At 37.6% G+C, this 22,042-nt stretch overlaps 3 protein-coding genes across 4 annotated transcripts; 1 reads left to right on the top strand and 2 right to left on the bottom strand.

Annotated features, from left to right (window-relative positions):
* Positions 1–5,190: 5,190 nt before the first annotated feature.
* LOC131781914 (uncharacterized) lies at positions 5,191–9,993 on the top strand. Of its 2 annotated transcripts, none has more exons than XM_066164670.1 (4): positions 5,191–5,328; positions 7,960–8,410; positions 8,692–8,899; positions 9,385–9,993. In XM_066164670.1, the coding sequence occupies exons 2-4, from the start codon at positions 8,003–8,005 to the stop codon at positions 9,741–9,743; spliced, it is 975 nt and encodes a 324-aa protein (XP_066020767.1). In that variant the 5' UTR covers positions 5,191–5,328; positions 7,960–8,002; the 3' UTR covers positions 9,744–9,993. The 2 variants fall into 2 exon arrangements, with proteins under 2 accessions (XP_066020767.1, XP_066020768.1); XM_066164671.1 differs by having other exon boundaries at positions 5,192–5,328; positions 8,025–8,410.
* Positions 9,964–15,750, bottom strand: LOC131781916 (TNF receptor-associated factor 4-like). The gene is made up of 8 exons (XM_059098633.2): positions 15,219–15,750; positions 14,465–14,516; positions 13,901–14,005; positions 13,237–13,398; positions 12,739–12,816; positions 11,857–11,934; positions 11,041–11,433; positions 9,964–10,513 (listed from the first exon to the last, which is right to left on the bottom strand). The coding sequence occupies exons 1-8, from the start codon at positions 15,359–15,361 to the stop codon at positions 10,226–10,228; spliced, it is 1,299 nt and encodes a 432-aa protein (XP_058954616.2). The 5' UTR covers positions 15,362–15,750; the 3' UTR covers positions 9,964–10,225.
* Positions 15,751–17,001: 1,251 nt separating this feature from the next.
* Positions 17,002–22,026, bottom strand: LOC131781912 (transmembrane protein 231). The gene is made up of 7 exons (XM_059098625.2): positions 21,551–22,026; positions 21,270–21,436; positions 20,964–21,092; positions 20,210–20,353; positions 19,841–19,922; positions 19,127–19,232; positions 17,002–18,599 (listed from the first exon to the last, which is right to left on the bottom strand). The coding sequence occupies exons 1-7, from the start codon at positions 21,687–21,689 to the stop codon at positions 18,437–18,439; spliced, it is 930 nt and encodes a 309-aa protein (XP_058954608.2). The 5' UTR covers positions 21,690–22,026; the 3' UTR covers positions 17,002–18,436.
* Positions 22,027–22,042: the final 16 nt, after the last annotated feature.

The following is a 22,042-nucleotide window of genomic DNA, read 5'->3' on the forward strand; positions in this document are numbered from 1 at the left end:
ATGAATTATTTTTGCACTTGACGTGCGCGCTTTGCTTCTGCGTAATTATGATAAGCTATCTCGTATTTTTTCATGTATATTATCAATACGTAATCACATGATTTTTCTCGTGCAATTTGGAATGAATAAGCACTTGTTAATTTTTTAAAAGACCACAAATTGCACTCGCCCTTCGGGCTCATGCAATTTTGTTAGTCTTCGAAAAAATTTACTTGTGCTTATTTATTCCAAATTGCACTCGAAATCATGTGATTACCTATACTAATACTGAAAAAAAATTTAGTGTACTTTGCACCCTGATGCTGGGTTTTTTTCCCTTGGAGATAGAGAATAAGTGTGTTGTTAAGTTTTGCGGCCATCGCTTGCAGTTTTTACCAGTTTTTTTAAAGCTTTTCAGTATGGTCAGTATATTCGGAATATATTAATGGTTGTAGCTCAGGCTTTGATTATCATGTTAGGAGCTAATCTGCCTTGATCTCTTTGTGTAATAAGGTGTATTACACAATTTACATGCATGCTTATTATAATACAATTATGTAATGTTTAAAATCTTTTGACGATATTGCCTGGATTTGTGGAAAAGTTCATAGGTGTTTCTAAACATAAATGAAAGGGTGCATTTGTAAATCAATTTGAAGTCTTGTTCCCCTTTTTTAATCGAAACTCCGAACATTCTCCGCAATAAAACTTGAACTGTTACATTAAAACACTATAGCCCACATAACATTCCAACAAGTGTACCCGATGCACTTCCAAATAACTTTTAAGACAACAACCATTCAAATCCCTTCTAAACACGGCGGGAAGATTCACATCGACACCGATGAAATAACAAATGGTGGTTTTGTTTCCCCTTAATTTTATCATTATGCTCGAATATATCCTGCTTACCTGTGAGCCTACTTCGATTACATGGCAACCTGTAAGCGATTGGTTTATATGAATAGGTGATAATTAGTGGGGTTTGAATTTCTAGGAAAATCCTGTGAAGTCTCATACATTGTGACGCTTTTGGAATTTTAAGGCGTACTGAAGAGTTTCGTTTGGCATTTCAAATTAAGCTGTTGGATAAGTATAGGTGTTATTTCCATGAAACGTGCATGAAGCCGGTGAAGAGCATCTCTATATTAAAATCCTGACTGAAATGAGCGGATATGGAGGCAAGATTGATACGTACCAATTTTCGGAGAGGTTTGTCAAATTTCCAGTATTAACTGTCCTATATTTGTTTGCGTTAGTTCCTTTGCTGACGTAGCCCTAGCTAGGCTTTTTGAAAATGCAGGAATGAATGAATGCCCAATAGAGAAATTTTTTGTACTTGCAATGAAAACTTTTCTAGGGTAACTCAAAGGTTTTACAGTCAGTAAAAAATATTGCAGCTACGCTTGCTTTACGGCCAATCCACTAGAGCCCAGGTTTTCGAATTTTGGTCTAACTTTGCTGACGAAAACACTTCCAAAATCAATGAGTGCCAAAGACTTGTATATTGCACAACAGAACTCTACTTTGCGAAAGGTCTTTGGCAACCCCTTTTCACTCTGACATCCGTGTTACATCACCGGAAAGGCGCATAAAAAACCAAAAAACTGACTTTGATTCAGTTTCATTCAGTTTCACAACATGGTAGTGCGATTTCTTAAACATTGTAAGACTACATTGAATACGATAGTGTCTAATGAAACTCATAATCTACATGGCTAGAAATCGAAGAAATCATGGAGGCTAAGCATGCGCATAAAAGACAAATTACGGAGTTTAAATATGGCGGCTGCATAAGGCTTTCTGTGGGAAAATTTTGAAAATCAGACACAGTAATTTCTGGAAGCGTGTACTAAAAATGCCCTCGTCTGAAATGTATTAGAAGAGTGTCCAGATCACTCACCACCGTTCTCAAAACTCTTACGATTTCGCTACGATCTGCCCCAGTCGAAGAAACTTTAAACCTTTTCGGTGCCCTAAGTGTCTTAAAATGGCTTATGTTGGTCAGCTAAAGCTTCTCCTGCAGCCACAACAAGGGTTGTTTTATCAATTGCCCACGTCTGTTCAATCTCTTCGAAAGCCGACCTTCTAATTGAAGGTTATTTAAAGTCATAAAAGTGTGAATCCACGCTGCCAAACGACTTCCAAAAGTCCAAAAAAATTTTTTTTCTTATGGGTCTTGTTCCCAGTAGAGACGTTGACTCAGAAACTAAAATTAGTTACAAAATGGGAAAAGTACGCAATAGTACCCAATGGTCATTGGGCCCTCAACACCATGACAACTAACTGTGATCCAATGAGGTGTTCACATGCTAATCACGCGTGTTATCTTGATGATGATTGACGTTGTCATGCACGGACAGGGCCGGGTCACATGACGAACCACGAGATTTTTGCTCATAAAACTCTTTAGTCAGTTGTTTTGTATTTCAACGTGTTTGGATGACGATCACTTGGAGCATTATGGCGCAAACGCTCAAAATACTTACAGACGCATACACAAGTCGTATTGTTCGCGGCCAGTCCACCGCTAAAAGATGTTTTTGAGCGGTAATTTTGGAACGGATTGAGTCGCGAACGCTTAAAAGCCATGAAAGCCTTGAATGCCATGTATGCCTTGTATGCCTTGTATGCCAAAGTCTTAGTTGAAAAGATGTTACAACGTACACTTGTTGTAAAAGCAAAATCTGAAATCTGAAATCTGAAACCAAACTGCATATACTCTATGCAATCTATTGAACAACACTACTACCGTGAGACTGAAGAACAAAACTCTAATGGATGCAAACTGCTTGTGAAGAAAGACGTCATGTTGGATTCACTTGATGCCAGGGAACGTAGCTACGATAACAGTGCGAATGGTATTAATTTTACGATCAGAAAGGTGAATCTTACGTTTGTTTTCATTGTAGTTGTATGGATATTCTTTTTTAATAAATACATGATCCAAAATCCTGTGTTTTTTGTGTATAATGTTATTATCTTAAGTATTGTTTACGCAATTGTCTTGTCACAGGCAGCCCACGCTCACGCCTCGAGAAAAAGCCAACGATTAATTCATGAACGCCTCACGCGTTGTGTGACTCGGTGTTAAGTTACGAGAGGAACCGTTGAAAATTTGAACACGTTATAAGTATAGGAAATCGTATGAACGCGAGTGCATTTCGTGATTTATGGGCACGAGTGATGTTTTGGAAGTTCTCAAAATTACACGAGCCGTAGGCGAGTGCAATTTGAGAACTTTCAAAACATCACGAGTGACCATAAATCACGAAATGCACGAGCAGGTTCATACGATTTTTTATTTATTATATTCTCGGCCATTTTTTTATAATTTGCTGTTCAAATTTGGCGCTTCCCCGGTGTTTCCATGGCAACTTCTCCGTATTGCACTCTATAATCTCTATTGCACTCTATAACCTATTTATGCATTCATCATTGACCAATCAGAAACGCGATATTTTGTTGAGTATATAATAAGGAATAGTATAGGGAACGAAATATGGTCGATTTACAACGATAAATATTTCGAAATATGAACATTTTTCTCGTAAAATCAATAAAACTTACTCATACCCCGTGTATCCGTTGTAGTTTCTGGCGATTTCTGCCGTTTTAAGCTTGCTTTACCATCAATGTTATTCGCGTCATCTACTTTTATTACGTTGGTAAAATCTGTACAGACATCATACCAACCAACTCGCGCGCAAAGTAAGAAGACTACATTGAAGGCTTGAAATTATATTACGATCGATTTTCGTCAAGAAATAGGCCAGGAATTTTCCACAATAGTATATATATTATTTAACAAATAGAGAAGCCTTGACTGTGCTCTGTTCTGTTATAAAGCACTTAACACGAAAGAAGTGTAGGGAGAAACACTCGACTACGTCTCGTGTTTCTCCCCATTTCTTGAGTGCTTTAGCCGCTTCGTAAGTGCTTTATAACAGAACAGAGCACAGTCAAGGCTTCTCTATTTGTTTTATAATAAAGAATCCATTAAATTCTCCAAGCATTACTTTCAATTTTCAAAACAAACTTTGTTTTATTTATTCCAAAGCGAACAACAGTGTCGTCAGAATCCCTGTTAGAATGGTTCAAATAATCTGATTGGCTGTACAAGACTAAAGCTGTCAAAAGTGTCAAACCATCAAAGTTCAAAAACCATCAAAGTTCACATTCTGCGATAGTTTACAAACTGAAATAGGTCGGCAGGTCGAATTTAACACTTTTGCCTGAAGTTTTTAAGTCTCTAATACAGAATCTTGAAGTGAAATGTGCGGTGAAATTCAGCCGAATTATGGCTCATAAAAACACGCGAGTTTTTTCACATGACACGGTAGAAATCAAACTGTTCAAGGCGAGTGTTTTTGAATGAACGACAGCCGAATTCACCGGAACATGAAGATCGCTGGGGATGACAGCGCCCCAAAACTCGGCTGCAGTGACTGATGTGACTTTCCACTCAATGCATCGGAAAGGATATCAGAGCAAGCTCTTATTTTTTCACTCGAAGGGCGGCCGATGTAGTTTCTGAGGCTTGCTTTACCTTTATGACGGGAGATCGCCATGATGAGCGAGCCGCGATGGACTTCAGCATGATCATATTCGACACCGCCATGATTAGTATGAATTTTAACAGTTATGCCAGATTGGTTATATTTTTCATCATTTCTGTTTTGTTCTGTTTTGTTTTTGAACACTGAACTTTATATACTATACGAGTGTTAGCTGTGTTTGATTTTTATTACCGTATGTAAGCTTGCAATCTAACTGAGCGTGAAAATCTTTAAAACTCGGAATGTCTATTTTGTTTTTCCTTTGAGGATTTTCGTATCTGCTCACGTTTTAATAACGTAAATCACGGCGCCTGGTATGTTTACAAACGTTTGTTTGGTTCTTCTGTTGCTACTTGTCGGCTCGCTTGTTCCGAAATTTCACTTGACATCATCGAAAAAAAGCTAAAAAGAAGTCCTGGAAAAGGTCGAACATAGTACAATTTGGCAGATGGCGTGACAGCTTTAGCTCAGCTCTATGCTCTATACTCTCATAGAGCACGCTCTTTTCAGCCAATGACAGCGTGCGTTATATTCGAACTTTATTATAAACTATTAATATATTCTGTTGTGCAGTCTGTTGTGCAAATATCCGGCAGGCACCAAAATCGCCCTAGTCCCTCACGATATAAAATCCGGCGACCGACGACATTCACAAAGTTTGATACCTCACACATTCTCCATTTGTATCGTGTACTTGGTGGACTATACGGTCGACACGGCCCAACAACAATCAGCGACGAACTTGTAGTGAAATCAAGTTTCTTTCTAACGACAAGCGACATACAATAAGGTGAGTGACAAGTAAAGTTACTGTATACCAGTCGGGTCCATGTGTGTGTTTACACCTAAATGGTGATGAAATATAAATGAGAAATCTTTGATAACCGAAATTTTCTGGACAAAAATGGCAACAAACTGATAGATTTCAATTGTATGGATAGCAATTTGTTAAAAAACCTTGTGTTTATCTCAAAAGGAATGAAAAAAGTGAATTAAATTTGCTACGCGCCCGACTGAATGACGATTTTCATCTGACTTCGTACTTTGTTTAGTCTTTATTACATCGCTTCTCTTTCATAATCTGTATTTTATCCGTGTATCGGGAAAACTGAACGATGTAACAATCAGGGAACAATTTTAGAAAGAAATTAAGTTTCTTTCTCTAAGCAAGCGAATAAAAAACTGATGAGTGAGAAATAATATGCAAACGAGTAGAAAGCGACTGCAGACTGTTGAAACATGATTGGTGTTTTCTATAAATAACTATGAGTTGAAAAACTATTGAGTATAAATCATTTAAATAGTGTACTATCCCTTAAACCTATGACGCGTTATCAGGGTCAAAATTACCATACAACTTGTGTTTCATTTTCAAATTCGAAACCTATCCTTTTGTTTACGACTTTCGAAACTAGTCTTTTTCTTTTCAATTACTTTCTAGCAGTTACTGTTGCTGTATGCCTCTTTATAAATAAAGATTATGCCCGACAAATTATTGCTACGCGTTTGTTATGATGATTGATACACACGCAATGTCCGAATTTTGATTTTTAAATATATTTTTCATAATTTTCAGTTTTGTGCACAGCCTACGCATCAAATTTATGTATTAAAAGATTGTATCCTTCTTAAAACTAGTTTATCAGAATTTTCATCATCACAACATTGGCAACAGGAGTGATTGGCGAACTCATGATAAATTCCCACTTACACCCTCCTCAATCTTGTTAGCTTTTCATGAACATGGCATTTCAAACATGGTGTATATGCCACAAATTTTCCATTTCCTTTACTAATTATTTTGTAATGGTGTTGCGGAAAATGGTTGGGTTGAAATATAATACAAAGACTGGCCTTTAGATGGTCAAATGAAAACTTTTTAGACATCAATAAAATTTATTGTTGCATTTCATGTTAACTTGTTGCAACAACTCCACCTTCCAATAATTATTTGCAATTATTTGCAAACATGAGAAAATACCATCTTAAAAAATTTCAACCTATTTAATATAGCCAACGACAATATCAACTCAACTTTTAAACTAAAGAGAAAACTTTATTGTTGTTTGAAATTTATTTCTGTGATGTACAAATGAAATCCAGGTATTATCTCAATTTTTCTACAAATGTCTTCTTGGTCGAATCCTAAGTCTCTCTTTGTTATCAAGTTTTAATTATGATATTCTAGTTCTGGCTTGTCTTCCTTTAAATCAAACAAACAAAGACGCCGTGTATTTCCAACCAGAGGAAAACCATGAGTAAAAATATAACAGGTTCAAACACGAGTTGAAAATGACTTTTCTTTTTAATTTCCTACGCTAAACAGAAGATGTTGAAACGTTAGGGAAAAACCGGTTGGGTAATCAGTCATACCTGGCAACTTCAAGAGAAGATGTAAACGAAGCCCATACGATTCTGGCGTAGTGTTTTACTGACTCACTCTTCTCACGTGTATACTCTTCAATCGGCTGATGTCTTAACGCGAAGTAGCTTACCGTCGTTTCTTACAATTTTGGCTCATTTTCGCAAACCGAAATTATCAGTTACGCCCAATCGAATATAATTTCAACCGATGCTGACAACTTACAGTTCATCTGAATTAAGAAGAAAACATTCCCTACCTTTGAAAATGTGCTCCAAACATCAGAAACAATAACGAAGAGCCTTAAAGATACTCGACTCGTCTCCAAGTATAGTACTCTCATGGTAGAGAGATGTGAATTTTGGCGGACGTAGTTTTGGCTAGTGCTGTGTTGCTTTTTTTTTTAAGAGTTTTACTACCGGACCTGGTTACGCCACAAATCGCAAGTTCGTTTCTATTTCATGTAATCTCGTCGATATTTTTGTTGTTGTTATATTTGTACTTAGATATTTGTATTAATTATTTATTTTTAGTCGAATCACATTTGCACATCTACACTTTTTTACATCGAAATATTTGTCTATTAAACATACATTCAGGTTGTGGCGTTAAGCATGTAGTATATAGCTACAACTTTACCAAACTTGATACCGGGCTTAAACCTCAATTGCTTGCGATTGTGAAATCGTATTTCATATTTGAAACAGGATTTCATAGTCCACTTATATAGACCATACTAAGCAATTATTGGATGAGTTTAGTCATGATATCATGAATTATTAATGCCGTGACCTGAGTTATCTGTCACAGCCTTCGACTGCGGCAGAAAGCGAAGACACGAGGTTTGATAATTCACGATATCATGCGAAAACCAGAATTTATTAATTGTTTTATTATACATTTTTTTAACAATATGCAAAAGAAGACACTTTTCTCAAAATTTTGAAAACACTACACAGACGAGGGGCTTGGACGTGATGAGCCAATATCTGCTGCAGATACTGGGTTATCTTGTCGAGTTTTCATTGTAAGTCTAATGTATAATAATTTCCTTTGTAGCTCGATTGCTGAGTCGCTACATAGTTGTCTTTCAGTTTGAAGAATGGATTTTTTTCATACCATAGAAATGGCACTCCCTGTCCTTAGACAACTACTGACGTTTCTTACCTCACAAGATGGATCAGAAAGGGAAAACACTTTTGTCCACAGAGCACGTGCATTTATTGATAAGGCCATATTCATTTTGGAGCAAATGGAGGATCGAAAAAAGAAGCAATGCAGTGCCACGCTTAATTTTATTTTGTCCACTGCTTGGCTAGTTGTGCAAAACTTGCATTCAGGGGAGTTTTTCAGTGCTGTTCGACGTGTCATGAGGGACATTAAAGATCTGTTTAATGGCCAGATACCAAACTACATGACCAGTAGTTATGAAGAACTTCGAAGACTCTTGGATACCACGTCAGTAAAACTGGAAAACATCCGGTCTACCTGTTGTGCCATAATAGAACAGGTGAGATTCACCATAACAGAGGGAGACTCTAAGTTTGATTTATTAATCGCGCACAATCTGTATAAGAATAGGGTGCTTGTCTACACTATCGCCCAGTGAGAGGGTGCTTGTTCAGTGGAGGGTGCTTCTTAGAGCGTGGGCGCTTTTTCGAGGAGTTACGGCTCTTGAATAAACATTTTTTGAGAGCACGGCTGGTTCTTTATTAAACTGCAATGATTGCACAATGTAGTATTATGTAACATACTGTCTAAAGTAGATTTCATTCGTGTCTTACTTCACAGGTGAACGATTGCGATGAATACACCTGGGCCAGCCTCATAACTGTTCGCCGCTTGAAGGCGCTTCGTTTGAGAGCTTCTTTTGAGATCAGAGACTGCGAACAAAGTCTTGATAGGGCACATGTGATTATAGAATTGCTACAAAGCGAAGTCCAACAACATGGAATTGAACTTGGATTGGGACTCGCACTTGGCACATTAGTGACCTTGGGTGAGAATATTTTGAAATGAGTCAGAAAAAGAAGTTTGCGCAGTTATGACCATCATACGTTTATTACTAGAAATTAAATAGCCAGGAATTTGTAGAGTTTTGAGGGAAGGTAATGTTTACCGAAAGAACAATTTCTCGCCCTTTTTTTAGTCAATAGCCTGATATAATCCAAAAGGTTTCATGCAAAGTAGTCAGAACAGCTCAGTAGAAAAAAGGGAAACAAAACGAGCAATTGGGGGAATCGAAAGCAAAAGCTAGCAGACTGCTGAAGCGCGGGAAAACCCGAATCACCAAGTCGATATTGGTTTAAACTTTTAATCTGATTCAGTTGAGAAAGTGACGCGATATTTCTGCACAAATCACAGAGCAAAGTTTAGCAAACCAAAATTATACCGGATTACTCTTGGCAGCCAATAAAAAATTGCTTTGTCATTTGTATTAAGGTAATTACTATTTTTCCAACACATGTTAATCTTCATGCACAGGTTTGGGGTTTGGTGCTGTCCGGGCCATTCAGCAAGGAGGAGGGCTGAGAGCAGGCCTCTTGGGATGCGGTGGAGCGGCCACCGCAATCTGCTGTGTCCTGGTTATAAGGAGACTCTGTGACTACAGAACTGCTTGGGTAGAAGTCAGACGAAGGCGAAGTCAATACCAACAATTAGGCATTCAGTTAGATTGTCTTAGAGAAACAGTAGAAAGAGACTTGCAGGAAGGAGTTCAATTGATGAGTGTACACGTCTCTGAGAGAATGATAATTATATTCTCTATAATTTTAGCATATCTTATCTATATTTTTGTTTATTTTACGGATCAAGTAATTGACCCGCAAAAGATTGAACTATAATATATAACACATAGGAAACGTTTATGGTGTGTTTTCAAGAACCTTTCAAGGCTGCTAACAGCCACTTTGTTGTTGATCTCTCTTTCAAACGAAGAAGAACAATAGATTTTAAACATTTGCTCGTATTTTGTGCTTGTAATGACAAAATAATTACGCCAAACGTTTAATCAGGATATATTATCTATAGTTCACAAAATTTTAAAGGTTAAGGAATGTTGCTTTTGTTTTTAAACATATTGTGAAGGGTATAATAACATAATTAAATACCAGTGCTCTAAATTGAACTAGTGACTCTTATTTAAATATGCAAGTTATACTAAGTATTTCACTTTGTTTAAAATTTATACATCGCAGAGCCCTACTGAGAAGGTTTTAATTATTCAAAGTCAAAGTCATGACACAGCTTTACACCTGCGTAAAGTGTCTGACCTCATTATGAATAACGTCATCATTTCGACAGTTTAGAAGCCTATTCGGAGCAGTCAGGGTCTGAAAAAACCCGAAGGGGGCTGTTTTAGAATTACATTGAACTTGAGAAAAATTGTGTCATGTTTACAATAATTAATGGCGCATATATCATCCTGAAGAACGAATCGTCTCGCTCCCTTTCCGAGCTGTCTGTCGGCCCGCGGTCGGGAGATGCACTGAGGCTCGAAGTGCGCCGTGATGTCTCTTCTCTCCTTGGAGTCGTCTCGCTGATCAAGCAGAGTGAAGGTATACCGCGGATGTATCGGCCATTTGAGTATGGAGTCGTACTCTCCTACTTGAACCTAAACGAAAAAGTAAAGTTAGGTTATGCGCCGAATAATCCATTCCCTAGTAGATTCAAACCCGTTATATAGCACGAAGCGACTACGGGATGTGGATGGTACTGTACTGAGTCAATTGCAGGTTACCCCTAGCCTTTGGTCAGGTTCCCCTGACAAAAGGCTAAGGGGTAACCTTCACCGGTATCCACTTACACTCCTAAAGGAATGGGGCGCTGAGAGAATAAGTTGTCTGAAAGAAAGTTTTCTTAAGTTTCATCAGTTCGTACAGTTCGTGTTCGTACAACAGGTCACTTAAGAAAAATACTGACAGCCAGAATCCCCCTCAGAGCATGACCCTTGTACTTTCAACGTCAGGCTTTTGTGCCATTATGTAAATGACGAGTTTTACGTAGTTTTATTCTTAATCGCTCGTGGGGAAAAGCAAGTGTTTTGCTCCTGACTTCCCATCATAACCGTATGGAAGCTCACAGGAACATTGATAATGAAAGTAGTAAAACCCGTAAAGAAATTCCGTCATATTTACTAACCTGAAGCCCCACGGATATGTATCTACCTCTCCCGGTACCAACTCCATTGAGCCACAGCCCTGCACACATTTTATACCCGTGGGGGTGGGTATAGAAAGGCTCGCTAATCATCGGTTCGGGCGCGCGCCCGGATTTGGCGTCCATCAATTTCCGGTTGAAATCCGGTATTCTCCAGATGAACTCGCCATTTGCAGTTCGACCTCGCGCGTCGATGATTTCTTGTTTTTGTAGCAGCATGGTTTCTTTCTGAAGCTGAATGTGTTCCTTTTGAAGTTGAATTCTTTCTCTCTGGATATCTAGCTGTTTCTTTTGAGCGTTCACCAAATCACTCAAAGCGCTCAAATGAGACTCCATGTTGCTGGACATATGCTCTTTCATTTTATATCTCTCCGCCTGAAATCAGATAAATTACAATACTTTGGCAATACTTTGTTACGCCAAGCAAACGTAGAGTTTTGGGCAGAATATTTGATATTTGATACGCACACAGACAGGCCAATAAATGCTTAGTAAACGTTCCAATTGTTTCTCAGTATGTAAGACACTTTATCACGCAGTTAAACAAATGAACAGAAAACAGACGCACGAATAGACATTTAATTAGGTACAAACAGACAGACACGATACACTGTAGAACAACTCAATTTGTGGTCGAATTTAATCGATCTTTGAAATACAACTTTAATAACATGTTAGGAACGTTTTCAGGCTCAAACCGCAAAAAAAGATCAGAACGTTCAGGCTCAGCCCCAAAATTAGTGTAATGACAAAGTACCAATGTTTGTAAGGAACAAAAGCATGCTTAACAACTTTTACCTTAAATTTGCAGCCTGCCTCGACAAATTTGCATGGTACTTCAATGAGGAGACATTCATTGTTCATATGAACCACCAACTACATGGAAAAACGAGAGGAAAGAACAAGCAAGTAAATAGGAGTTGAAAACTTTGGCTGGCTATGAGCCTATAGTTTACACTCAGCAAAGAAAACCCGCATATATGACAAAATGTATTTGTCCACTTATAGCGTATACTATGATACATGTACCATTTTATTTCAGTCATTCAACCCGTTGAATAGACTCAATTAAGAGTGTAGCGGAAATCGTACGTTTACATTCAGCCGTGCACACCTATTCTTTATGGAAATCCGAGCTCCGTGATTTTTATCAGATAAGCCAAGCTTAAAAGCACTTTGATATTCTTCGCCAATTTCCCTTTAATGAAATTAAATAAAATTTAGACTAGCTAGAGCTCCTAAGAACTTTCTTAAATTGCAAATCCATACAAGATTTATCTAATTAATTGTCTTGATTTATACTACTGTCTTGCTCCTTAAGAGCTTCGCGCAAACAATCTGTTTGTTATGTCATATCTGGTGACGTCTGTATGGTTCTCAGTTCACAATAAAGTCTGTCTTGGGATGTCCTACCGCAGCAAAACGCACAAACAACAAACGAACACACCTACAAAGCAAAGGAAGGCAAATACAACAGAACACACACAGAAAGAAAATAGAAACATGATTGCATGATTTATCATAGGTACTGAATCAGCAACATAAACAGTGACAATGTTAAAGAAACAACAAAATATTGGATTTTGATGTGCTTTGGTCAAAATGCATAAGTTTTAAAGAAAAAGATTGAAAAATCACACTTGATGATTTAGGTGAAGGGAACTGGAAGCCTTCACAAACCTTTTCTTTGGTCAGATTAGTTGCACCACAGTTAGCTGGGCAAGACACAGGGAACGAGGAACAAGTTTGAAGGTGTAACTGCAATAAAATTTAAACGTAATACATTAGAATGGCAAGCATCGGTGACGCAAATACCAAAATTTTTCAGAGTAGTATTATTTTGCCCACAAGGCGCTTTCATGTTAACAGTGTCACAAAGGGCGCGTGGAGAGGTGTAAAGAGCACGCTATGAGTGAATCAGACTACAAGGGCACTGCGGCGGGAACTGTTTTAGGTGGCAAACACGGAACAGGCGGAAAGAAGTATGGGCATGCGTGGAGTCTCAAAGCAAGCTCTGTTACGAAAATCGAAAATCGATGAGGAGAAGTAGGGTTAGATAAATTTGCATTACACAAAATCATGGCTGCAGTAGTGGGTTTCGTTTGCACAAACTTGCTATTTTCATATTCAAACATTCATAAAGAATAGTCACCGATCAAGCAAAGTTTAAGTACTTACACTCATAAGGTTGAACACAACTTGATTGCCACAGTGAGCGCACGGTGTCAGTCTGTTAATACATTCATGTGAACTGTGTTCTGATACTCTTCTCCTTTCTAATGATACTCCGCAACGTTTTGGACACGATACCTCAGCATAACTACACACGTCCTGATGTCGCTAAAAAGGTATTATTAATAATCAGCACTTAAATGGAGTTTTTAAAAGTACACTAGTTATATTTTTCATATGCGTGCGCGTGCGCTATGATTGGTCTATTTAGAGGGCCGTATTTCACTGTGCAACCCGCTAAATTGAAAATTTTGTTTTGATTGGCAAGTTTCCCTTGAGGAAGATTTGAAACACGTTAACAGGAAAAGTACGCAAACGAAGAAAAGGAACAAAACTCTGAAGCAGATGTCCCAGACTTTTGAGTTGGTTTCTCCGAGAGTTTAGATGAAGACAAGTGACGAATGGAGAAAGATGAACGCGACGAAGACAACTCGAGCCGAGAACCAGATGATTTCCTCGCTGCTGAAAGGTCGTCGAACACAATGAAAAAGGCAAAATACGAGTGGAAAAAGTTATTTTATTTGTGTGAGACAGCGGTTCCTTTCGTTTATTGCGTCACATGTTAATGAACACAAACGCGTATCGGTGATGAAAAAAAAAAGAACCTCACCTCTATTTCACTGAGCGGCCCAGACCACTCACAACCCTTTTCTGTGTTTGAACAAAGAACCTGTAAGTTTAGAATCTGTCTGTGGCAGCCATTATCAGGGAAAACCTAAAATCAGAATATTTATGACAACTGCTTAAGAATGAAAATACATTATCAAGAATGAAAAGAATTGGTCAGAGCAGCAAAAAATGAAATGACGCAGATTGCAGGCTTTGACACAAACTAATTATGGTCTCTTTAATTTTTTGCATCGTGAAGAATTAATCCTAACATCCGAGCTTTTTTCATTCGCAATCCGCGACAATCTTCTTCATCCCTAGCTTTTCTCGGTCCTCCTCTTTATTTCCTTTCCATTTTGGTGTTTTCCACCATTTTTTTTCCATAAAATAAAATAAAGAAACAAACTAACGTAGCGCTTCTCTTTCGATGCCTCAACAAGAACGTTTTGTTTAGGATGAAAATAACAAAACAGAAAATTACGCAGCTTGAACATAAAAATATTTATTCGTAATTAGAATTATATCAATCATTAAAAATTATATACATTGGATATGGGATTCTCACCTTTGATGGATCAAAGTTCAGGTTATCAAGGGGGCAGCGAGGCCTCTTGTTTCTATGATGATACAAAAAAAAGAACCAATATAAAATTAAGAGAAAGACGAGGTTTATGCCTCAGTAAAGGTATTGAGTTTTACTCAAAATACTACTGCTAAGGAAGTTTTTAATATCTTAAACAATTTGTCAAGGTCCAAGCGGGGGAAGGCTGAGGTCTAGATCCTTGGACTTACAAACATGGGCCTCATCGGAGAGGGGACCTTTCAGTGACATTACAACGATGGGGGAGGCGAGGAAGTTGTGTATCAAAACGCACTGTGGGGCACAAATGTAAGGTATCGTGGAGAATAAAAACTGAACTGATTTAAAATCGAAATCGAAGTGAAATCAAAGTTTTCAAATTACCTATCGAGCTGAAATAAAATTATAGTGAAAAAGGGAAGCGCCTATGACAAATAATTCTCTCATCAAAATTTATTGGACTGCGCGTCCACTCAACATATTAAATCCTTTGATTTCGAGAGGACCAAGCAGAAATTATTTCAAGGTTGATTTCCCAATCAGGCTGAGAGAATATTGGTTAGAACGATGAGATGATAAACTCTCCTAAAATACTGACATAGAGTAGGAAGTACAGGTGAAGGAACTCATCAAGTTGAAGAATAATTGTCGGAGTGCATGAAGTAACTAATCCTATGATGTACTAACTGATATTGCCGCAGTGACTACAAATGGAGGATAAACATTTCGATCACTTTACCTTAAAATCGGCTTCAAACAAGTGTTACACATACGATGTCCGCATGGTGTTATTTGAACTGGGTCCCGAAGTGCAATCAGACAAATTGGACACTCAAATGCCTTGTCTAACGGTCCAGTGAATTTTGCTTCATATCCAGGCATGTCTTTGCTTGTGCGATGAATTTCTGTACAAAAACCGCGTCTCGAACAGGCGATTCAGTGTTGCTTTGACTTCATTCCAGAACTACAGAAGTCAGTAATTGCTATTCTAACTGTGATTCTTTGAAATTCTTCCAAGTATTCAAATGTAATACCTTCTTCGCAAATCCTTTCAGAGAGTCGTTTCGCAACTTGACATTAGAAAAAGGAGAGGCCCATTAGGTCCGTTTCCAAATATCTCTTGACCGATATTTTTTTTCAAAGAGTACTGATATGTTTGGATCTAGCACTGAATGCCTTAAGTTTACGTTTTCGCGTTTCTGTTGAAGATTAAACAAATCAAGCGGTTTGCTTGTGCGTGTAAACTGAAAATTGATAAACAAAGCGAGCCGCGCCCGTCTCAGCGCTAAAGCAAAATAGAAACAATGATCTCATAAATGGTTGTTAACGCGAAATTTTCCACCACACCCTTTAAACTATCAATATCTGCCTTTCCAATAATTCTTTAGGACTTTGCTTTTGCTATGTTTTGATAAAGGAAAGAAAATGTAACAGTGTCAATTGTCCATTTTATCAACGAACACACAAGCAACATCTTAACAAGAGGAGTTTCACCAAACTTTGATTCTCACAGGTCGTGCGAATGATCAACTGACAATTAGCATTTCCATTTTTGAACCCATCTTGCGCAAAATAAAACAAAAGCTTGTTTTAGTTTAAAAATTTTCATCTCTGCACGGAAGTACAACGCCCAAAGTGTACCACAATCGCTAACAAACCACCTGTTGACTGGACACCTGCACCAAGTCACGTGACTGTCCAAACCTACCAATCGTCGAGGTCGTCGCTGGGATACCTGCTCTTGTTTGTCTCCTCTATAAATTCTAAATGGTTTCAATTTTTATCGCTTGTTTCGTTTATGGGTAATATCTGCTATGGATTAATTTTAAAACACAATCTCTTTAGGAATGCGTGATTCATTGTGAAGATGTTCGGCTTTTTGACGGCACCTTCACCAGCGTGTCTCAAATTAGTTTAAGTGCAAACAGAATAAAAGGTCTTACACCGAGTTGTTTCGGCCTGGCCACAATACACGATCGAGTATTTCCCAACATGGGAAGTCTTAAACTCTTTTTTCTTTCGAAACCCTTGACTTAAAAGGAATGGCCCAGTTTATGAATCTGTATAAAAAATTCAGCTTTAGAATTCGACATCATATTATTAGAGATAACCCCAGCCATCTCTAAAGTTTATATCTCACGACCTTAACGTAAGAGATCAGTTAGAAAAAAAGATGATAAAAAAATTCTGCATTTTAAAAGATCGAAACGGAACTGGAGTTTGAAAAAGTTTGGGGCTACTTTGTAACCACCTACTTCCAGTCTGGGTTCGAAAACACAGCCCGTCATCTTTGAACATTGAGATAAGCACATTGTGTTCTCTTTTGAGCTAAGAAATGACTTTTGAGGATTGTCTCAACAGAAATGGTAAAACTGAAATTTCGCGAGATCATGAACTCAAATGTATTTGAACGACTGTGAATATGTGAATATCAAATATTTGAAAGAGATATATATATATATATATATATATATATATCTCATTAAAAGAGTAATAAGTCTCCAGACATTTAATGTACGCTAAAGAGTTTCAATAATTTAATACCTGTTTACAACTCTTAAGAAATATCGATAAAAACAGAAATAAGACCGCATAAATTAAAATGAAATAAATTATCAACGACCTACTTCGCATCTACCTCATGACTTCAAAGAAGCGTGCAATTTAAAAGTAGTAACTAACACATACATCTTGAAGAGCGAAATACGATGTGGAGAATGTTTATTAAAAATGCTACACCGTTATTTTTAAAAAAATTATGTACATTAATACGATGCAAGATTTTAGCGAAATAAAATATCCTTCATTTGACCTTATTTTGTACGCCTAAGTATGCTCTACAACGCTACACACTGACGAGATGTAAAGATGGAACGATAGTTCCGCTACTATGCAAAAAAGAAAACAAACAGCACAAGGTAGCGTTAAGAATTATGTGGGGTGAGGATCCTAAGCAGTAAGGACATGCGTCTCCTTACGACATTTCTCCGTGAAGCTACCTACAGAAATTTGTCATTTGAAGAAAAAGTTCCTTCTTTTAATAGTTCTGTCGACAGACGTCTGTGCATGATGGCATGAGCTAAAACCCAATACACCGTAACATGCCGGAACACCGCGAAATTTTAAAAAAATAAAAGTAAAAAAAAGATTGATAAAGTAGTTTATACATACATTATATATATAAAAAGTCAATTTGTGTGTAGCTCGCGCTCTTCGTGCCTCAAGTCCACCATCGTGGTTTTCGCTAACCAGTAACCCCGTTCCTAACATGGAAAATGGTGGGTTTACGTTCGTGTCGTTTGAAATTGCAATCCGCTGTCTCTAGTGGTAACCGAAAACCAGGGTGACAGACTTAACTCAAAAAGTGCACGGGCTATATACAGATTGAGTTTTACTATTTTTTATCATTTTTTCAAAATTGAAAAAAGTAAACTTTTTTTCAAATTTTATGGTTATTTCATCTTTTTGAAATTCCGCGGAGTTCCCGCATGTTCCGGTTTTAGCACATATGGTGCATGGTTTAGGAGCAGTTATCAGCTATTTTTTGGACTACGACAAAAGTGTTAACACAAAAAAATGCCTGTTCTGTGTATATCTGTATATCAGGTTCTATACGCCTTGTTGATGCCTGTGCGAGTTTCCTTTTTCAGTCTCTTTTGGCTGTATTACAATACCCGCTTGACTTCTCCCAATGTTTAAAGCTCTTATCAAAACTATTTGTTTACTGTTATCAGACTAGTAGCTTTCAACAATGACTTGTTCCTTAAAAGCTTGTCTCATAGAGACTTAACCGTGTATGATTCGTTTCTTGATGTCTTGCGCCTCAAAGACCTGTCCCTTGGAGACTCCTCCCTTCATTCCTTGTCCTTTAACTTCTCCTTTGCTATTAACGCCTTTTCTCCAGACCCTGGCTCTTTCATCATCTTTAGCAGCTGGCCCCCTTTTATGCCTGGATTATCAGTCTAAGTGCTCTTTTTCTATCTTCATAGGAACTGTAGTCACCACTTGGTTTTCAAACACAAATCTCTTGACTCTATGAAACAAAAAGAGAAAGATGAACAGAATAGCCAAGTACTGGATCCAAGCCATCTTGATGAGCTGCCAAAATCCTGGACGGTATCTTAAAAATAACGTTAAGGTGAACTCTGTTTGCAATTGAACAACTCCTGATGCGAAAATCTTCAAACACAATTCTAAGAAACAGTTGCAACACATCTCTTAAAACCTTGATAATGGTTGGAAAATATGCGAGGTGTAAATGTATCATTGAATATCATCCCATCCAAGGAAAGGAGATTGAAATACTCTCAGTCAGAGGGGTCTCAATAACGTTTTCCATAAGTGGCTGCCACTGGTGTAATTGGCGGCCATGCCTTAAGGTAAAAATAACCAAGAGAGTCTCTTTGTAGGCTAAACAGATGGTGGTGAGACATCTTGCAGACTTACAGCTCATTGAAACCCCAGTTTGGTTGTATCAAGCAATGAAAACTTAGATGTCAGCTCCAGTGGTGTACATGGGTTAACTTAAGAGCAACACTTTACCTTTTCAACAAAAGCTAGTGGCAGCCCTGAATAATATCCTAGTAGTGATTGCTTGCAGTACATTAGCACAACCTTGATACACTTAAAATTTTTACTAAAAGATACATGATTGTCTCCTCTGGGTAATAAACAGTTCCTTTTATGACAAATGGCTGCCCAGCTGCTCTACCAGTTGTCCACACAGGATGGAATGACACATATTCTGTGGTGACTGACAAAGGATAAAACAGGACTAGAATAAATTTCTCTTTAGCCTCTGTTGGATAATCATAGATATTTTCTCTGCAGATACCACAACAGCACAAGTTAAATTCTTGGTACAAGGATGAAGTAAATTTTCCACCAATTTCATCTCATAACTTACCAAAAAATACAAATTCACTTAAAGTCAACTGGTTTGGTCAAATAATTCAAATATTTCACTGAAAGGAGATCAATAAACTCCACTCAAGGCTTAGTGAGAGATTTTAAGGTCCAGATTTGAGACACTTTGCTCTCACATTGCCTTCATTCCACTAGCGGTGTGAAGAATTGCTTCTAAAAGGTGAGGAAAACCTGATAAGTTTGGGGAGCAGGGTAACCTGGAATTAATCTTTGCAACCTAGTGGTGCTTTTAACTGAAAGTATAATAAGGTCCTGCAACTTTGTGAGTCAGTCTTGTCTGTACTTCAGATATCTGAACCATCAAAAAATATGAATAATACATAGTTTGCATTGATTAATTTTAAAAACAGGACTAATAAGCCTTTCTTTACATGACGCTCTTTTATCAGAGGCTATCAAAACCTCTTACTAGGTAAAGAGCTTATCAATACCTACCATTACGTTGGGTGTATGCAGTAAATATGTCATACAATTTATAAGCATCAACATTAGAACTTGAACCATCAATAACTGGTACCTACAACCAGAAAATTGTTAATAATTGGCTTAAATAACTGTCTACACTTAAAATTGGTTTACTGGCATAAAGAACTCACACCAGATGGTGTCAAAACACAAGAGTCTTTTGTAAATCAGTAAAGCACAGACCAAAGGAGAGCAGATAACAGAGTTTGCAGATAGCTGCTGACCTGCTAAGAGGCTCTGGAGACCCATAGCCACAATGAAAGAAGCAAATTGTGCATACCAGTATATTGCATTACTCTATTCAAGGTTATTCTTTCAGGATTCATTTGTACTCCTTACGTTATATAAGACATGTTGTCCTTTGTAAGGTAAGGGTCCTGACTGCTGAAGAATCAGTTTTCCAACTGTTGAAAACTCTGCACCAGCTAGAGGAGATGAGTGATGGATGTAGGCCATGCTCTCCATCTGAAGTCTGACATATTTCTGAAGAAAAAGAAAGACATCAGGACAGCTGTTGATCATATCAGATCTTCATATTACTTAATTCACTCTTAACACCTGAACATAATATGCATATTCTCCATACTATTAACTTAGTAAACATTTCCAATGGTACCAACAGGGGGAATTTTATTAACAGTCAGGAGCCTCTTTAGTTGGCAACTATTTCCTACATTCTCATTTTCTTAATGTTTGATTCAGGGAATATACTGTAAGGAAAATTTTGATGCTAGTCCAGTCATTCATTAAGGGTTAATTAAGAGAAATGCAAAAGAATCTTATTCAAAACACCACTTGCATACTGACTGGCAAGATTCTTAAATCAAATATCTCCAACATGAAAACACTGTGATTTAACAAGCAAGCCATGAATTTGCCTTTTCTTGAAGCATTCTTAACGATAGTGCCACTCTCTACTCTAACAGGGAAACTCAAAGATTTGCAATGGAGACCACCTGTAATAATCAAGCATCTACATGGAGGAGACATTACAGCACAACTGTTATCCTTGTGCTTAAGATACCAGAATGAAAAGCTTCTGCAATGGGTCGCTTAGACTGCAACACGACTCAAAATGTACAGTGTAACTTACATAAAGTTTGTAATCAAATATCAGCAGCAGTTGTACAGAATGTATTGCCTCAGCGTCTGACAGGGGTATCTCAATATTGAAGTGAAGGCTGTCATACTTTCCATCCAGGTTACCATCTGTTTCCCAAGACTTAATCCAAGAAAAAAAACATATTACTTACAGTGTGAATGATAATTGTGGGAAAATTCGATTCAACTATCTCCTAATTACAGTTCTAAATTATCACAGGAAAAAATTTGAAATTAAAGAATATTAGGGTTCGCAGTCACAGTAGAAAACTAATATCTCAGATTCAGTTCTAATCACCTTTATGAGTGGAATTCTAAGCTTTTCCTGCAGAAGATGGTTAAAGTTTTGAAACGTACTGTAGGCCATAAATGAACCTGGGGTATTTCCTTGAAGAACGACAAGCAGTTCGTGTTTAAAACGAACATCGGGTTGCTCTCTGAAAGAACTTTCCTTGAGCCAGAAACCTGCAGTGTTTCACAACGATTCATGAGGTTTACAATTAATTACAAGAAAGTTAAGAGCTTAGAGTAGAACAGTATTGAATAAAAAACGAAAAAATAATCAGAAAATTTGCTTACCGTGCGTGACATAGGCAATAATCAGGGGTGGTATAAAAGTCAAAATTATGACAAAGAATTGGAAAAGAGTCGCTCTGCTACAAATGTGAGTCTTGTATTTTTGTCGTACATTATGCGTATGAACTACGTACATCACCATGTCGAAGAAATATTCCTGCTTAGCGACGAACTTTTATAAACAAAAATTGGCGCTCTCTCACATTTTTCCCTTCGTAGATTGAGCCCGCGAATGTAAAGAGGAGAAATACATTTCTTCAATAGGGTGGACTGATCGAGTTTTTTGCAAAATGTTTCTTTGTTGAAATGGTACAAAAGAAACTAAAATTATTATAGATATGAAATAATAATAATCGAGTACGTTGTATCCATATTCGAAGCATCTTTGCCATTTTGATCTCAAGAACTTCCGTGTTTGAAACAGGTCAAAAAGAATTACCTTACCCCTCCCCTGCTTCTTAAAATTTGCATTATGTATTCGGCCCAGATCCTTAG

The sequence above is a fragment of the Pocillopora verrucosa genome, chromosome 3 (assembly GCF_036669915.1).
Source record: "Pocillopora verrucosa isolate sample1 chromosome 3, ASM3666991v2, whole genome shotgun sequence".
Classification (NCBI taxonomy): Eukaryota; Metazoa; Cnidaria; class Anthozoa; order Scleractinia; family Pocilloporidae; genus Pocillopora; species Pocillopora verrucosa.

What these genes read in the sequence shown, in the direction of transcription:
- LOC131781914 (XM_066164670.1), top strand. Translation starts at nt 8,003, where the DNA reads ATGGATTTTTTTCATACCATAGAAATGGCACTCCCTGTCCTTAGACAA. An exon ending in GTTGTGCCATAATAGAACAG is followed by an intron (nt 8,411 to 8,691) that starts GTGAGATTCACC and finishes CTTACTTCACAG; the next exon opens with GTGAACGATTGCGATGAATA. An exon ending in TGGCACATTAGTGACCTTGG is followed by an intron (nt 8,900 to 9,384) that starts GTGAGAATATTT and finishes CTTCATGCACAG; the next exon opens with GTTTGGGGTTTGGTGCTGTC.
- LOC131781916 (XM_059098633.2), bottom strand. Translation starts at nt 15,361, where the DNA reads ATGCCTGGATATGAAGCAAAATTCACTGGACCGTTAGACAAGGCATTT. An exon ending in TGAACTTTGATCCATCAAAG is followed by an intron (nt 14,006 to 14,464) that starts GTGAGAATCCCA and finishes TTCTGATTTTAG; the next exon opens with GTTTTCCCTGATAATGGCTG. An exon ending in CTAATCTGACCAAAGAAAAG is followed by an intron (nt 11,935 to 12,738) that starts GTTTGTGAAGGC and finishes TTTTCCATGTAG; the next exon opens with TTGGTGGTTCATATGAACAA.
- LOC131781912 (XM_059098625.2), bottom strand. Translation starts at nt 21,689, where the DNA reads ATGGTGATGTACGTAGTTCATACGCATAATGTACGACAAAAATACAAG. An exon ending in TATTTGATTACAAACTTTAT is followed by an intron (nt 20,354 to 20,963) that starts GTAAGTTACACT and finishes CTTTTTCTTCAG; the next exon opens with AAATATGTCAGACTTCAGAT. An exon ending in TGCATACACCCAACGTAATG is followed by an intron (nt 19,233 to 19,840) that starts GTAGGTATTGAT and finishes ATCCTTTGTCAG; the next exon opens with TCACCACAGAATATGTGTCA.